Raw genomic sequence first — 18,366 nt, 5'->3', positions numbered from 1 at the left:
TTGAAGAAACCTTTAAAAGTTTGGTTATATGGTTCAATAAATGTTTGTTTGATTATATGACTGAATAAATGTTTATGGATTAGGAAGGTTTAGGTTTAAGTGAAGAAGATGGGTCTGAATCGGGATGGGTGGCTGCTAGAACTTCCTGCGACCACCTGGGCGCATTATCCGACGATCTGAGTCACATTCCGACCCCTGACACTCACTACAACACGTGCTCAACTCATTCCCCAACTGCGTTCTGTTTATCAACATCACCTTCCATCTGCAACTTCATTCTAGGGTTAGACTTTAGACTACTGTATTTGCTTATCTTATTTAATTCACTTTTGGATCGTTTAATTCCTTTTCTACATTTGCATAAATCTCAACACTCTAGTAATTATGTTGATTGGAAATTTGAAATTAAAGCTTACAAGTGGATATTTTACTTGATCAATCCCAATGCTTCCCTCTTGTATTTTTCCCCGCGTTTTATACCATTACCTGGCTGATCTGGGAACCACAACTGAGGTGCCACAATGAGATTTCTATGTTGTTGTCATAAATTACGTACATAATGTTGTCTGTTCTTAAATTCAATATGATTTGTAAAATTAACTCGTTTTTCTTTTTCTTTGCCTCTTGATCCTTTATTAACTCTGTTTTCTGGTAGTTGGCATCACTTGTGTGTGTGCTCAAGTTTGTTCTTGTTAAGCAATGGTTCTCAATGTCTTGTATCAGATTTAGCTTCATAGTTAGGAGAGTTCTGTTTCCTCTGTCTCAAGGCAAAGTTCTCAGATTGCTAAACATGTGATGGACTACTGATTTGTTCATCAAAATTGATTTCACCACCCTCGCTTGCATTCTCAAATCAGATTCCCCTCATTCTCCCTCTCTAAGTTCAGAGGCCCCCTCTTTGTCTCACTTGCTCTCTCATCTCTATGATCTAGTTTCTATTCAAAACATGTGATAAAAAATAGCATAGCATCAAATAAACCAGCCATCATAAGATGCTAAAAGGTAAACACAATAGATGTTAACAACATTTCCTGATAGCTATTAATAACTCTACCAGGGCAGGCATGGACTAGCATAGAAAAGCAAACCAAAATAAGCTGGTAAAATAGTTCAGTTTGAAACCAAACCAGTTTTACTTTTGCCGAAGAGGTTTGCTTTTTGGTGAACCAGTTCAGATCAAGCCTTAAACTGATTTAGGTTGGAAGTAAACCAGTTCAGAACCGGTTTTGAATTTAAAACTGGTTTTTAATATGAATATAACCCAATTAAAATCAGTTTATAACCTGCAAAAACTGGTTTTTCCAAGTGAAAACAACAGGTTCAAAAATAACATCACTTGGCCATTCATGTGCAAAGGGTTATCTATCCACTTTATGCCTAATAAATATAATGCGATTCAGAAGTAAAACAAAGGAAAGAAAAATCTGTTTCGGTGTACCTTTTTGTACATATCACTACTTAAATATTGAATTATAAATTAATGAAACACAACACCTAATTTAATAAAATATATACCATCATTAGTCATACATGGATATGAGATGCCAATGGACTTTTGACTTGCTGATACCTACTTGGAATCAGAAATTTCTTATTACGTTCACTCTAATTTATGAAAATTTAATAAAATATAATTTACGTTCCTTTAATTTTTTAATTTAAAAATATTCCTACGGTGTATGAGAAAATTACTGATATGCTCACACGCTCATGGAATACATATATTTATTTTTAAAATATTCCTATGGTGTATGAGAAAATTATCCTACGAGGAATAAGCCAATAACTAATAAGCTACGGTGCACCAACAGATCACTAGATTATATGAATGTAATTCCATTTTATAGTTGTTTTTTAAATTTTTATAGTTTATCTTTGACAGATGAATGATTATATGAATGTAATTCAATTCAACCAAGTTTAAAATGGGGTTTAGTTAAATGCAAATGCTATGTTACTGGAGTGGAGACTAATTGAATGAATTACCAAGTTTCACACATCCTCTTATCTTGTCTGAATCATTTATCTCATTGTATATTGTAATATTATCACTGACTAAATTGTATATGTAATATTATCACGCACTAAATGGGCCTTTTAGTATTTTATATTTGCTTTTGGTATTTTAACCATTTTTTGTGTGAACTTGCATGCTTGTAGAGAAAATGAACAATGAAGATCAACCTTCACAAGAACCAACCCCACAATCTTTACAACAACCAATTCCATGTCAAGGTTCTACTGGTACTGGTCAAGCATTGATGAATGAACTACTACAAGCACCTTCAGAAGCATCTGATCAAGTAGAGTCAACAACACAAACAGAGAATAGGAGGCTAAAAAGTGTTGTGTGGCAACACTTTGAAAAGATTAGAATTGATGGAAAGGATAAAGCTAAATGTAACTATTGTAACAAATTGCTTGGAGGAGAAGCGAGGAATGGAACAAAGCACTTGCACCACCATTTAGATATATGTGTTTTAAAGAAGGCTTCTACAAGTGGGAAGGGGGGCCAAACAATGCTTTTTTCTAAGGTTTTAGGACGTGGGAAAAAGGAATTGGCATGTGGTAGTTATAATGAAGAAAATGCAAGGAGGGAGCTTGCATTGATGATTATATTGCACGAATATCCACTTTCAATAGTGGACCATATTGGGTTTATACGATTTGTAGCAGCAATTCAACCATTATTTCAACTTCCTTCAAGAAATACAATGAAGAAAGAGATACTCGATATCTATGCAGATGAAAAACAAGTTGTCATGAAGCTGATAGATACAAATGAAGGAAGAGTGGCAATTACATCAGATATGTGGACTGCAAGCAACCAAAAAAAAGGGTATATGGCTATCACAGCTCACTATATTGATGGCAATTGGACCTTACAGAGTATCATTTTGAGGTACAAAGTTTCTTTAATTTATAGCTTTTTTTACTAATTGGTTTTGCATTTTTTTTTAATCTTTTTATATGACAATATGATTATATATATAGGTTCATTTATGTTCCTGCACCTCACACAGCTGATAGACTTTGCAATGTATTGATTGATTGTTTGTTGGATTGGAATATTGATACAAAATTATCCACTATTACTTTGGATAATTGTAGCACAAATGATAGCATGGTTGAGAAAATTAAGGATAAGTTGCAGTTAGATAGACTAATTCATAATGGATCTTTGCTTCATATGCGTTGCTCTGCACATATCCTCAATTTGATTGTGAAAGAAGGGTTGGGAGTTGTTAAAGAAGGCGTGGAAAAAATTCGAGAAAGTGTAGCATATTGGACAGCAACACCTAAGAGGGTAGAAAAATTTGAAGAAACAGCTAAACAGTTGCGAATTCCTTTCAACAAAAAATTAACTTTAGATTGTCCAACAAGATGGAATTCCACTTTTAAGATGCTTGATATTGCTTTGTGTTATAAGGATGTATTTTTTCGATTAAAGCAGCGTGAATCTCAATACACTTGTTTGCCAACTGAATCACAATGGGAGTTTGCAAAAGATGTTTGTGGGAGATTGAGAATGTTTAATGATATTACAGAAATAATTTCTGGATCCAAATATCCAACTGCCAACATTTTTTTCCCAAAGATTTGTGAGATCAAACTTGCAATAGATGAATGGGTAAAGTCTCCTAATCAAATCATTCACAATATGGCAGAACAAATGTTAAAGAAATTTGAAAGTTATTGGAGTGCCATTCATGATATCATGGGAGTAGCTTCTGTTTTAGATCCAAGGTACAAAATGGATTTGCTTGAATATTATTTTGATAAATTGTATGACATTGATTGTGATTTGGAAATTAGTAGAATTCGTCAATTGTGTTATGATTTGGTTTCTGAATATCAAGCAAAGAAGAATGATGGGTCTTCTTCTGGGTTTTCATCATTTGAGGAGGGAAATGTTGGTGATAGTGGCATGAGTGATTTTGTAAAGTTCATGGCAAAAAAGAAAAAAGCTAGAACTTCATCTATGAAAACAGAGTTGGATTATTACTTGGAGGAAGATAATTTACCTATTACATCGGATTTTGATATCTTATCATGGTGGAAAACAAATGGGTTAAAGTATCCAATACTTCAAGCAATTGCAAGGGATGTTTTAGCCATTCCAATCACTACTGTAGCTTCTGAATCTGCTTTTAGTGCCGGCGGTCAAATATTAAGTCCTAATCGTAGTCGACTTAATCATACTACCGTAGAAGCTTTGATGTGTACTAAAAGTTGGCTTTGGAACTCAGACTATCTAGGTAAATTAATAAAAAATAAATTAGCATTAATGGTCAATTAGTAATTTTGTATCAATTCTAATTAATATTCAATATTTGATGTTTGTAGGTGCTAAAGCCACTAAAGAAAAAATTACTTTAATCAGTGAAAGTGAATATGATGATGAAGGTATATTATATTTTAATATTACAAATTTTCAGTTTCATTTATCACATCTAAAGTTTATTTTTTTTGTATGCAGGTGGATTGCATGCAAGTGGAATTACTGAACATGTGCAAAATTAATAGATGTTGTAAGTGAATTTTAATTTTATTATTCCAATCTAATTTTTCAATTCTAATTTTTAAAATTTTCATTCATAACTCGATTCTAATTTTTTATAAATTGTCTTATGATAGGTGGACTGAAGCTTAATGACATTACTCAACATTTTTCACTTGCAAGATGAATTTCAATTTTTATTTGAGAGATTTCAGTTTATTTTTTTATTTCAACTCAACATTGTGGTTGTTTATTTGTGACATTACTCAACATTTGTGGTTGTTTAATTTGTAAGATTTTAATTATGTGTGGTTATTTATTATGATGTGAAATATTTGTAGTTGTTTAATTATTAACAAGTCTCTTGATTAAAATATGAGATAGATAAACAACCCAATTATCATTGTAATATGACATAAAGATAAGTTAAAAATATTTTTTAAAAATATTTTTTTTAAAAAAAAATTATTTTTTTTTTAAATTATTTTTTTACGGGTACGGGTATACCCGATACCCGACGGGGACGGGGATGGGACAAAATTTACATACCCGACGGGTATGGGGACGGGGACGGGTATGGATTTGAGTTGCGGGGACGGGGACGGGTATCATGAAACCCGTACCCGCCCCGCCCCGTTGCCATCCCTAATTGCAATATAATTGTTCTCTTTTTGGTTCATTTTGTGTGCAGATATAACTAACCCAAATTCAGCTAACAATACCTTAATACACCTCATTTTTTGTGCAGGTATTGAGCTAGTGACTTGAGGATTGAAGACTCTTAGGATTGGAAACCTAAGAAGCTAAGGAGCAGAGAAGAGGTTCTGCGCCGGGCTCAATATAACCTGCGCTGGGCGTGACAAAAACAGAGTATTTCATCTCTGCCAGTTATATTGCGCCGGGCGCAAAAGGAATTAAGCCGGGCGCAAAAGGAATTGCACCGGGCTTGTGTTGAGACAGAGAGTGCTTGACTTCTCTGGAAGAACTTGCGCCGGGCGCGAAGAATTGTGCGCCGGGCGCGAAGAATTGTGCGCCGGGCGCGGAACCCTAATCTGATCTCCCTGGCTCGTATTTGAAGCCATTTTCGGGGATCTTTCTCTCCATTCTCACATTGGGCGTCTCCAGGAGCTGCGGAAGGGATTCCCAGGGCTTGGGATCGTCCGTGTGCGGATCTTTCCTTCGGTTCTTCATCCTCCTTTCATCTCTATTTTGTATTTGCCCTCTTTGTTGAGTGGTTTCACCCATTTTGTGGGGTTAGATGTAACCAACGTACTCTATTGTAATCTTTACGGTTTTAATGATATATATATATGTTGTTTTATTCTTTGTTGTGTTTGTTTCTATTCTTAATGCTTGCTTTGGATTGATCACCCTTTGCATGATTTAAGGTTCCATGGGTATTGGAAAATAACCTTTGAAACTAGTTCTGAAACATATGCCTAGTGGTGATTGTATCTAGGGATAGAGCTTGACCCATTAGTAGTCTTAAACCCTAGCCCGTAATGCGGGTGTAGATATTGGGTACTCAAGGGATTGATATTCAATATCCGCACCTAGGCTCTTTCTCTAAGGGATTAGGTTTGAGTAAACTTATGGGTTGACTAAGCAATGAATTCAACAAGAGATTAAGGATACATTAGTGTTACGTTTGGTGAAATCTGACCCCCACAACCTCACAATACCACAATACCATTCCTTACCTTTTCCACTCACAAAACAATATTTATTTACAGCTTTCATTCCAATAGTCTTAACCTTGAATTCACATGACAAAATTATGAAATTGGAATTATTTTTTAGTCACGAATAGTCAATAAATGCTTATTTTACCTTCTAATCCCTGTGGATACGATATTTTTACTACTTGAACGGCCGGTATACTTGCCGTGTTTGAGACCGTTGATAGAATTAAACGAAATTTCAATTATAACAAAAGTACTTCAACGGAATTCCTCAACAAATAGCTGTAAAGGCCAATCAACAAATTGCAAGGAAATGCTACGCTGAAAGTTTGAAGATTACACCCCCAAATCGTCAACCTGAGGCGCCAACTTCCTCTATCATTGCTCACATCGGTACAAGGGAAATGACCGACTTGGATCCCCGAATCAATATGCATGATCAACAGCCTAATCCTATTGACGAGTTAATTGAATTTCAAATCGGCAAGAAGCCAAACCAATGCATCAGGATTACCAAGCATATTGACCCTGATGTCCAAGGTAAAATCATGACAATACTTACTGAAAATGCTGATCTCTTTGCATGGAGTAGTGCAGATATGCCTGGGATAGATCCCAATTTCATTTGTCATAGGTTAGCTATCCATAGAGAGGCACGACCTATATCTCAGAAGCAAAGAAAGATTGGTGGCGAAAGAAGAGAAGTTGTCAAGGTCGAAACGCAAAAGCTTTTGAACGTCGGGTTCATCAGAGAAATCAAATACACCACCTGGTTAGCCAATGTAGTAATGGTTAAAAATCAAATGGCAAATGGCGTATGTGTGTTGATTACACCGATCTAAATAAAGTCTGTCCAAAAGACGCTTACCCACTTCCCAGTATTGACAGATTAGTTGATGGAGCTTCAGGGTATGCTATGATCAGTTTTTTGGATGCCTATTCGGGTATAACCAAATTTTAATGTACCCTCTGGATGAGGAGCACACTGCCTTTATCATGGAACAAGCCAACTATTGCTACCATGTCATGCCCTTTGGACTCAAGAATGCAAGAGCCACCTACCAAAGACTCATGGATAAGGTCTTCGCCAATCAGATCGGCCGTAATCTCGAGGTGTATGTTGACGACATGGTCATCAAGACGAAGTCCCCTGAAAACCATGTCCGAGATCTGGAGGAGATTTTCAATGAAATTCGCAAGCACAACATGAGATTGAACCCAGAAAAATGTGTTTTCGGAGTTCATGGAGGCAAATTCTTGGGATTTATGATCACTTGTAGAGGAATTGAAGCAAATACTGACAAATGTTAGGCATTGATCAGTATGAGAAGTCCCAAAAACCACAAAGAGGTGCAGAGGTTGGCAGGAAGACTTGCTTCACTATCTCGGTTTATTCCAAAGCTGGCAGAAAAAGCCAAGCCTATCTTCCATCTACTCAAAAAGCCAAAAGAATTATGTTGGAGTGACCAATGTGAACAAGTTTTCACCAACTTCAAGCAATTCTTGTCAGCTCCCCCCATCTTATCCAAACCGACCTACCAAGCTGATCTTCTACTATACCTTGCAGTGGCCGACAATGCTATTAGCGCAGCACTGGTACAGGAGAATGACAAAAACAAACTCCCATATACTTCATCAGTCGGGTATTACAAGATACCGAGAGGAGATATCAGACCATAGAGAAGTTAGTCTTGGCATTGGTAGTTTCATCTCGCCGACTTCGTCCCTATTTCCAAAGTCATCAAATTATTGTGAAGTTGGACTACCCTATCAAGCAGATACTCAGAAAACCTGATCTTGCGGGGCGGATGATAACTTGGTCAGTCGAGCTCTCCGAGTATGGCATAAAGTACGAAAGCCGAGGACCACTGAAAGCCCAATGTTTGGCCGACTTTGTTGCCGAACTCACCCCCGTCCCACCTATGGATGAACAAATCTGGACGTTGCATGTGGATGGATCTTCCAATGTGAAAGGCAGCGGTGCTGACATTATTCTTGAAGGACCAAACGACATGATGCTTGAACTTGCTATAAAATTTGATTTCAAAGCTACTAATAATCAGGCTGAATATGAGGCTCTGTTGGCAGGTTTAACACTGGCCAAAGATGTTGGTATAAAGAGGCTAAAATGTTGCAGTGATTCCAAGCTGATCACCGAACAAGTAGGAGGAGGATATCAGACTAAAGAACCCCAACTTCAAAGGTACAATCTTATGGTATCTCAGCTGACATCTTTCTTTGATGATTTCCAGATTGAGCACATCCCAAGAGCTCAGAATGAAAGGGTCGACCTGTTATCCAAACTTGCTAGCACTAAGCGCCCTGGCCAACATAAGACCATCATTCAAGAAACAATAGCTGCCCCTAGTTGCCAAGTTACAACAATTTTTGCGAACAACTCATATCAGCAAGGTTGGATGGCCGATATTTGGAAATATCTTAAAGATGGGACTTTACCAGATAGCAAGGTAGAAGCTTCCAAAATTAAAAACAAGTCATGCCACTTTACCATTGAAGCGGGTGAATTGTTCAAGCGAGGTTTCTCCATGCCTCTTCTCAAATGCTTAGACACAGATCAAGCCCACTATGTAATGGATGAGATCCACCGCGGAATCTGTGGCATGCATTCCGGAGCTCGGTCCATGGCTGTCAGGGTTATCCGAGCTGGATACTACTGGCCAACTATGAGATCAGACTGAAAGTCATATGTACAGAAATGCAAAGCCTGCCAAGAGTTCGACAATCTGCACCAGTTACCCCCAACAACTTTACATTCGATGCAGTCAGCATGGCCCTTTGCCTGGTGGGGGATGAATATCCTTGGTCCTTTTCCAGTAGCCAAAGGTCAACTAAAGTTCCTATTAGTTGGCATTGATTATTTCACAAAATGGATTGAAGCTGAAGCCTTAGCCAAGATTATTGCGGCCAATATCCAAAGATTTACGTGGAAGAAGATTATTTGTAGGTATGGCTTACCTCATGCTATAACCACTGATAATGGAAAGCAGTTTGTTGATAAAAACTTTGAGCAATTTTTGGGGCAATTCGGAATCAATCACAAAGTTACCTCGGTTGAACATCCACAAACAAATGGACAAGTTGAAGCTGCCAACAAGATTCTTCTTAGAGAACTCAGGAAAAGGCTTGGCTCGGCAAAAGGAGAATGGGTGGACGAGCTCCCTGGTATTTTATGGGCATATCATTGCACACCACAAACCACCACTCAAGAAACCCCATACAGATTGACTTATGGGTCTGATGCTATGATCCTAGTGGAGGTCGGGGAACCAAGTCATCGAAGATTAACTTTTGATACAACTCAAAATAGTGAAGCCCTAAGAGCTGATCTCGACCTCATAGATAAAGCCAGAGAGTGCGCCCGAGTTCAAGAAGAGGCATGCAAACTCAGAGCATCTCGGAGATACAATTCCAAGTTTAAGTCGAGATCTTTCCGAGAAGGAGACCTCGTTTGGAGAGCTGTCGGAGACGCTAGAAAAGACATATCAGCAGGAAAATTTGCAGCCAATTGGGAAGGTCCATTCCGTATCTTGGAATGTCTACAAAATGGCGCATATAGACTCATAGAGTTAAGTGGCAAAGTTATCCCAAGAACTTGGAATGCCACTCATCTAAAATTTTATTATAGCTGAAATGTTGTAAACCCAGGTATTGTACTCTTTTTCCTACTTCAGTCTTTTTCCCAATAAAAAAGAAAGGGTTTTGGCTGAAGAGGTTTTAACGAGGCATGCCTGGGAAATAGGAGAGATGTACTTAATATCCAATTTCATAATATACATCATACATTCTCTCTTCTCTTATCTTAGTTCTTCCCCTTTTCATTTTACTTCACTGTTAGAGTTTCTGTCTCAGAAATTACGTGAAATTATTACTTAAAACTCGGCCAAGTTTGAGTCGATGTGACCATATTTGGCCAAGTATGAGCCTAATCATTACTAAATTAAACTCGGCCAAGTTTGAGCTGATGTAACTAATCTCGGCCAAGTCTGAGCCTAATACTTAATAAATTCAACTCGGCCAAGTCTGAGCCTAATACTTAATAAATTCAATTCGGCCAAGTCTGAGCCAATGTCAACAAACTTGGTCAAGTCTGAGCCAAAGTCAGTAGTAAAAATTACTCAATAAACTTGGCCAAGTCTGAGCCAAAAGTTAATAAAGGTTCTCCAAATTCAAATATTGGCCAAGTCTGAGCCAAAGATTACTAAAGGTTACCCATATTTCAACCTTTTATGATGACATCATTGTCATTACATACGTTTCATATGATTCATAAATTCGTTATAACTTATAACTTGCAAAATTCTATTCATCTGCAGAAAACCCATATAGAAGTCAAACGTTATCATAGCTACATTAAACTTAATAATTTGCTTTCCAAGAAGAAAAATGTGTTTCATACAAAGTAAAACAGGAATAAAGAAAACAACAATAAAACATAGCCCCTACAAGGCACTATTACAATACTTATTCTTTCGCATCAGTCTTCACCACTAACATCATCAGGCATATCGTCTTTGTTGATCAATTTTTCGTCCCACACATCCTTGTTGACGTCTAGATCACGGAGATTGATTTCTAGAGACACTATCTTGATTTGACGAAGAGCCTTGGCAAATCTTTTTCTATGCTCCTCCATCACATGCAACTCGAGGTTCTCCAGATCTTTACTTAACTTATTATTTTTCTTTTCCAAGTCTGTGGCTTTTTCCACATCAGCCGCTATCACTTCCTGACAAGCTTTATTCTGCTCTTTTAATCTTTGCAACTCCTCGTGCAGCCCCGAGGTTAGACGATTTTGTTCCTCCAACTTCTTCTTCAGCTCAGCATTTTCCTTCTCCTTTTCACTAATTTCTTTGATCTTTCCTCTCAACTCAGCATTTTCTTTTTCTTTCTGCTCTTTCTCTCCCTCTACACTTTTTACTTTACTCAGAAGCTCTTCTACTTTTGCTGAGTATGATTTGTTGGAGCGCAGTGATATTTCAAACGCCTTGTTGGTTTCAGCAAATTTTCCTTTCACATCATTCAGCTCAGCACACAGAGATCCAACCTTCATATTCTCCGCCTTCAGCTTATCCATTTGCTCTATATTTTTCTTCCATCTCCTCTTCCAGTGATCCACTACTACAATTGACCTTTGCAGAAATACTTCCACTGAATCTAATCCCTCAACAGGACCCACCTTCTCGATTAATGCCTTATTGGCAATGTGCGCACGATCCTCTTTATAAAATGCATCCGCCGTTAACTTGGCACTCCAGAACGAGGTGACATCTGGAGACATACTCACATGATCTAATCTCTCCAATGGGTGATTAGAATCATATCTCTGGTGTAATGTCCGAGGTCGGCTTGTCTGACCACCTTAAGATGATCCTCCTTGCGGTATCGAGGACGAGAAGCCGAGCTGCGCAATTGCTTTTTGAAGTTCTGACATCGACTCATCCGAGGAAATCAGATTGGTTGTCTCTTTTGACTCCAATATCTGCAAAAGCAGAGAATAAATCAGTTCCATATATGTTATTTTCATCAACATGATGATTTTATTTTTATTTTTACAAGGAATACGAAACTGCTTACTATTTTTTCATCCAGAATCACCACTGTTGGATTCTTCCCCTTTTGGTGATCAGCATCCGATGTTGAGGAGCTCGGTATGGTCACATTCGCAACGATTGGCCGACCATATTCCCCAGTTGGATGACTTAAACTAGCATCTTTCTCTCTTACACTAACTTCGGTTTGCACCAACTTCGGACTACTGGTGTCCACATTTTTATCACCAACTCGTTGCTTTTTCTTCTTTGTCTCCAACTTTTCTTTTTCACTTATGCCTTCCACATTAATAACTTCTAATCCCTTCGCCCCATGTTTGGCTTTCAACTCTCGCCACTTACTCCTAACCATGATACCTGCACATTATAACAACACATAATACATTCAGTTATGCGTATACTTTCAACCAAGTTTAGATGTTATTTTGACATACTTACTCTCTAAATCCTTTTGCGGATCTTTTGACCCCACAAGAAACAAGATAGCTTTGCTTTCTAAGGGCCGAGTTAGCCCTCCTAATCTTTCTATATTCTTCTTTTCTTCATCCGATAATACTAACCCTTCCGACCCAGAGAATCTTATCGGCTCTGATTGCCAATTCAGCGAAAATTTCGGTTCACCATTCGAGTAGAAAATTGCGTCCGAGTTTACATCATTGTGCACACATTGCACTTTAAAAAACTCCTCTTTAAAATTTTTATATGACTGGGAAAAGATCTGGAACAACCCACCATTCGAGCTCCCACTCAGCGATATCCACCCAAAGGGTGGCTCCCCTAATTTCAATTGATAGAAATGCATAAAAGTTCCCAAACTCAGATTCATTTCCATTACCGAGCACAAAATTTGAAACGCACACAAAAATCCCCAGCTATTGGGATGTAATTGACTCGGCGCTACATTAATCCTTCTTAGAAACTCACATTCAAACGGGGTGAAAGGAATTACTACTCCCAAGTCCCTAAACACACAATGATACATATATATATACAACGAGGATGTCGGCACTCTAAAAAATACACGTTCCTCTGAGGAACACGGTTCAATTGAAAGATGTTCTAAGTATGGAGGAAGGCAGAATTTCAGTTTATGTTGTAACACACTCGCCTCCATCTCACTTCTCACCCTGCTCTCATACTTATCCACATCCCCTCTTACCCATTCATAACCAGTCACCATAATTTTGGGTGAGAATCTTTCCTATTGTTCCCACCCCTCTTTGGCACACTCGCTTCACCTCTCTTACTATCAGCGATTTTCCCCTTCGCCTTACCCATTTTACCACACACTTTTCCAACCAAATCACAACAAAAAGTTCAAAAAATAACGCTTGGTACCTGGAATCCGTAGGCTCTTGAGGACCTCTAACCCTTGAATATCCTATTCTCTGCAACCCACTTTCCCTGTTACGCTTTTGGCACCCACGTCTCAACGCTTTCGTTTAAGCACAATAACAGTAAAAAGCCTTCTGCGGCTCCTTTACATATATATATATATATATATACCCCATCACACTCTTTCATTATCCCATTGAGAGCCACGACCCTTCACTAAAAAGTTTCGCGCGGCCCTAAATCCCCTATCTTAAATGCCCTGTCCCATCACACTTAATGTTAATGATTAAGCGTCGTACCCCTTCGCGCTTCCCCAGACTACAGCTGTTGGCCTTCTAACGTTACATTCCCTCACCCATTACACGCGTCACTCTTCAATTTGAAAACCCGTGACTCTTTGTGTACCTTCCCATCTCGGACGTTCGCCATCCTCCACTTGTTTCTCTCAGCTCTTTCATTCTTTCATCACTTAGAGCTTGGGGGGCTTATGTACTACCCTGGCTCAAGGCCGAGCTCAACCGAGTTCATTAGACAATCTTGACTGAGGTGATTATTTAGTCAAACTAAAGTATACGTTTAACGTTGAGGTGTCACGTGAAATAAGGGAGATTGGTAATACACCTCAACAACCTCGGCATATTAACAACATTGAACATGACTTAACCGAGAAGAATTCTCGGAAGATAACCATACAGCAGTTACACCACGGTTACACGGGAAACCACGATAGGTAATAATATAAGCAATATACGATATTGAGGAGGCAACTAACTTGATTGTCGGAGTCCTTTTTGCAGGTACATCCGAGACGCCCCAGAACGAGGAGACCGGAGAGAGGGAATTCAGCCTATTTATCGACCTCATGCAACCTTGGTAAGGCTGAGCAAGCAAGACGACTTATCCGAGTTAGGGAGACGACCTGATTCGTGTAAGTACAAAAATAATATAACAATATTTAATAATAATAATAATAATAATAACAAATTTACATTTAAAATAAAGGTATCAAAATAATATTACATAAATTGTAAAAAAATAAAGATATTAAAATTTTAAAATTAACATAAATAATTAGATTATATTTATAAGATAAGTATTAAAAATAAGTTATTCAAATTTATAATTTTTTAAATATGTATTTTTATTAAAGATAATTTAAATTAAATTTTTAAAATAAATAATTTTAAATTGAACTAATCCAACTGATTTTTTTTAATCATTTTTATTGATTTTTGACCAATTTCCTACCAAATGCTTTTGATAACCAACTAAATCGATTGAGGACCAATTTTCAATGATATCGACTAGTTCGATCTGATTTTCAAAGTCATGACATGGATTATGTCCATTGAATTTTTCGAATAAGAAAAAAAAAGGATTTTCACTATGATAAGCAGTGCTCAATCTTATTTTTATCCTCCCCATAGAATTACCATAAATTTTATATCAAAATAATATTAAAATTTAATCTAAGAAAGAAGACAAAAACAAATAGGAAGTGAAATGCACGGAATTCTAAAACCATTTTTACTAAAAATTGATTTATAAATCTTTTGTTAAAGATAATTTTATTAATTTATATAATATATTCTAATAAAATAAGTTTTAATACATTAATAAGCTCATTAACTTTTTATTTTATTTAAAAAAAATTCTTAAACTAAAAATTGATAATTAGGTCATTAATCATTTATAACTTTTGTAATTAATTTTTCAACCAATACATACTTTGATAATTTCCATCAATTTTGAGACAAAGGCTCCCATGGTCCATCTTTATAAGTGGTCCACAATGCACCATTGTTTATGACCATTGGATTCATCTAGTCCCTATAATAATATGGTATACCTTCACGGTACTTTCTTCGAAGGACCATTAAAGAAGTGGTGAATTTAGATCATCTCCTGCAATTTTCTCTCTTAGCCTCTCTCTTGCAACATTAATAGCCATTAGATATATCTAATGGCTCAAATTTAATCTTATAATTAATGTAACTTCTTAAATGATTAAATTTGAGCCATTAGATATATCTAATGACTATTAATGTTGCAGGAGAGAGGCTGGAGAGAGAAAATTGCAGGAGAGGATCCAAATTGAGAAGTGGTGCATTTGTACACAAGGAAAATAAAAGGTAAATGCGAAAATGTTAATTTTATAAAAATTATATTTTAGTCCTCCAACATCAAGAAAATTGAGTCTTCCTTCACCTTTTCCCTTCAAACCATACTTTCGTCTTCCTTCATGTTCTCCCTCTTATTTTCACCCTTCCCTCACGATACTACTTCTCCCTCTTCGTTCTCCCTCTTAGATCGCTTACAAGGGAAGGTTGTTGTGGTAGAAATCTTGATCGTTGTCATTGTCATCATCGTCGATGTCGTTGTCCTCCTACTCCACCTGGTTCTACTCCACCTGTTATCGGAACGGCTTTCCTGCATCACCTGCTTCTACTAGCTTTAGAATTCAAATTCCCACCGACTTTCTGGATTTGCCTCCAAGGTCTTGGGGAAACCAGGGATTAATAAGAAATTCAGCCCTAATTTGAATTAGAACCCTAACCCTAATTTTGGGAAGAAGAGGGGGAGAGATCATATAGCTGAAGTGATGTCTACGATTAAGGTTTTGGGAGATGGGTTTGTTAGGATGAAACATATGAAGATGGAGATGGTGAGGGAGATTGAAGCCACGCAGATGGAGAAGGTGAAGGAAAACTCAATTTTGTTGATGTTGAAGGACTAAAATATAATTTTTATAAAATTTTAACTTGCATTTACCTATTATTTTTCTTGTGTACTCATGCACCACATTCCCACGGTAGAATCCACCTACCTTCACATCATATTCTTTTTCTTTCTCTTATCCTATCATTATAATCAACTTGAAAAGTTGGAATGTTGCATCCCCTTCCTTCACTATTGCTCCATCTACCTCCCTTTCATTTCACTCCTTCTCCACAAACATCACCACCTTCTTCCTCAACAACCCTTACCAGTCCAACAACTCCCTAAGAAAATCATCTTAATTAACTGATGTGACTTTAAATACTAGCTATATGGGGGAATCTTGAAGGTGACCGACTCGTGGCAAAAATTTGCCTTTTTATGTAGTTTTGTACAATTACTAATTGTGTGGAATTCAACAAGGCAAAGGTTGTGGTGAGAGTAAAGAAGGATTGGAAGGAAGGGGAGGCTACAATAGAGGGAGGAGGCGTGGGTGGAAATAGACTAGAAGGAAGAGAAGGCAACAATGAAGGTGTGACACCCTTACTACCCCGACACATATATTGTAATAATATAAATAAACTAAGAAAATCAAATTTAACAAATAGGTAAAAGGGTTCACATGAAACCTTTAGAAACATTCTTCAATATCCAAAATATTCTGAAAGTGAAACTTGGAAAATAAAACATAAGAGGTTACAAAATATTTTCAAAATAATAGGTTCAACTCCGTATACAAATACAATTCATGCCCTAGAAATTCTCTGCCCCGATGTCACAATATCAGAGTATACCCATAAATCAACTGTTGACATTCTAGATGCCACTCATAGCCGGATCTTCCTCACCTAAAATATCCACAAATTGTACGGTGAGAAAAGAAAATATCTATATGTAAAACACATAAGGAAAACATAACAGAATCTCATCATTATTCATTACTTAATGAAATATTCACAAGCATTTATATATATATCATAATTAACAATATCATCTTCACATCTCAATCCACAATTTCATCAATCCATCACAATCCACACAATCTTACACTTCACACTATGCCAAGGTCACGCTATCCATTTAACAATCTCAGGCCGTGCTCACCCCTGATATAACACTGTGCCAAGGTCACGTTATCCCTATCCCAGGGTCGTGCTCACCCCTGACATGTTAACCAAGGTCACGATACCTACGTAACAATCCAGAGTCGTGCTCACCCCTGATATAACACTGTGCCAAGGTCACGTTACCCCTAACCTAGGGTCGTGCTCACCCCTGACATGTTAACCAAGGTCACGATACTCATGTAACAATCTCGGGCCGTGTTCACCCCTAATATAACACTGTGCCAAGGTCACGTTACCCCTAACTCAGGGCCGTGCTCACCCTTGGTCATAGGTGTGAAGAACCACAATCACATTTCATTCACATTCCACACAACATCTCATAGTTCAATTCCATACCACGTACACAACAGGCAAGTCCAACAAAGTAAGGGTTTACACACCTTTCGAGCAATTCACATCTAGATCATCAATTCTTATCAAATAATATACCAATAACATTCATAAATTAATATTATAAACAATGGAATTATCGATTTAATATAACTTTAACATAAACAATAAAACCCCCAATTCTTTCAAAACCTAACTCACAGACACTTTTCTACAGTTTCGTTCTCCCTCTCAAATCATCATTCTTATAAATTAAAAATATATTTCTAATCTTCAACACACAGAATCTAATGGTATCATTAATTCCTCAAACAGAAATATTTCAATTTTTCCAAAACCTAGCCTACAGGCACTTTTCTATAATTTCGTTCTCTCTCCCAGAGCATCACTTTTAGAAATAAATCATATATTCATAATCCTAAATTCATACAGAATCAAATAAGACCAATAATTCTCCAAACAGAAATAATTATAAAATTACTCATAATCCTACAGGATTCTTCCTCTACCCAATTTCCTCATGTAACTCTACATATAAATAATTCCCTTTTTCCCCCGTACCTGGATAAGCAGTAGTTGAAATTACAACAGGGATCTCTTGGTCTCCTCCTCTAAGTGCCCCATGGTCTTCAGAGAGAAGAAGAGGGGAAGAAGAAAAAGCAGAGGAGAATAGGAAGAGAGAATGAGAGATGTGTGAAAATGAGAGGTGAGGGGCGCTATTTATAAGATTTCAGGCTCACCTACCGGAACGGCCCGTTCCAAAAGTGGAACGCCCGTTCTGGACCCTTCAAAACCAGAACGGCCCGTTCCCAATCCCAGCAGAACGGCCCGTTCTCCCTCCGGAACGACCCGTTCTCCAAACCTGAACGGCCCGTTCTCCCTCTGGAACGACCCGTGCTCCCTCCAGAACAGCCCATTCTGCTTCTCAAATTTTGGGCCTTTAACTTATTCCAGAACGGCCCGTTTCACTTTTGAAACGGCCCGTTCTGGGCAACAAATTGGGCCTACGGCCCATTGAAAATTAGGTTGTTACAGAAGGGATTGGGAGGTAGTAAAAGAAGGAGAGGTTGTAGTGGGAGGGGAGGATGACACATTGGAGGAAA

At 37.5% G+C, this 18,366-nt stretch overlaps 1 protein-coding gene across 1 annotated transcript; it reads left to right on the top strand.

The window, feature by feature from the left end:
• Positions 1–7,506: 7,506 nt before the first annotated feature.
• On the top strand, positions 7,507–8,882 carry LOC109812191 (uncharacterized). The gene is made up of 2 exons (XM_083060958.1): positions 7,507–7,779; positions 7,962–8,882. The coding sequence occupies exons 1-2, from the start codon at positions 7,507–7,509 to the stop codon at positions 8,880–8,882; spliced, it is 1,194 nt and encodes a 397-aa protein (XP_082917084.1).
• Positions 8,883–18,366: the final 9,484 nt, after the last annotated feature.

Source organism: Cajanus cajan, chromosome 7, assembly GCF_000230855.2.
Source record: "Cajanus cajan strain Asha chromosome 7, NIPB_CcT2T_4, whole genome shotgun sequence".
NCBI lineage: Eukaryota > Viridiplantae > Streptophyta > Magnoliopsida > Fabales > Fabaceae > Cajanus > Cajanus cajan.
This window is presented reverse-complemented; position numbering and strand designations above follow the sequence as displayed.

Excerpts from the sequence above, each read along its gene's own strand:
- LOC109812191 (XM_083060958.1), top strand. The coding sequence starts at position 7,507 with ATGAGAAGTCCCAAAAACCACAAAGAGGTGCAGAGGTTGGCAGGAAGA. Across the intron at positions 7,780-7,961 it reads ATGCTATTAGCGCAGCACTG|ATACTCAGAAAACCTGATCT; the intron begins GTACAGGAGAAT and ends CCTATCAAGCAG.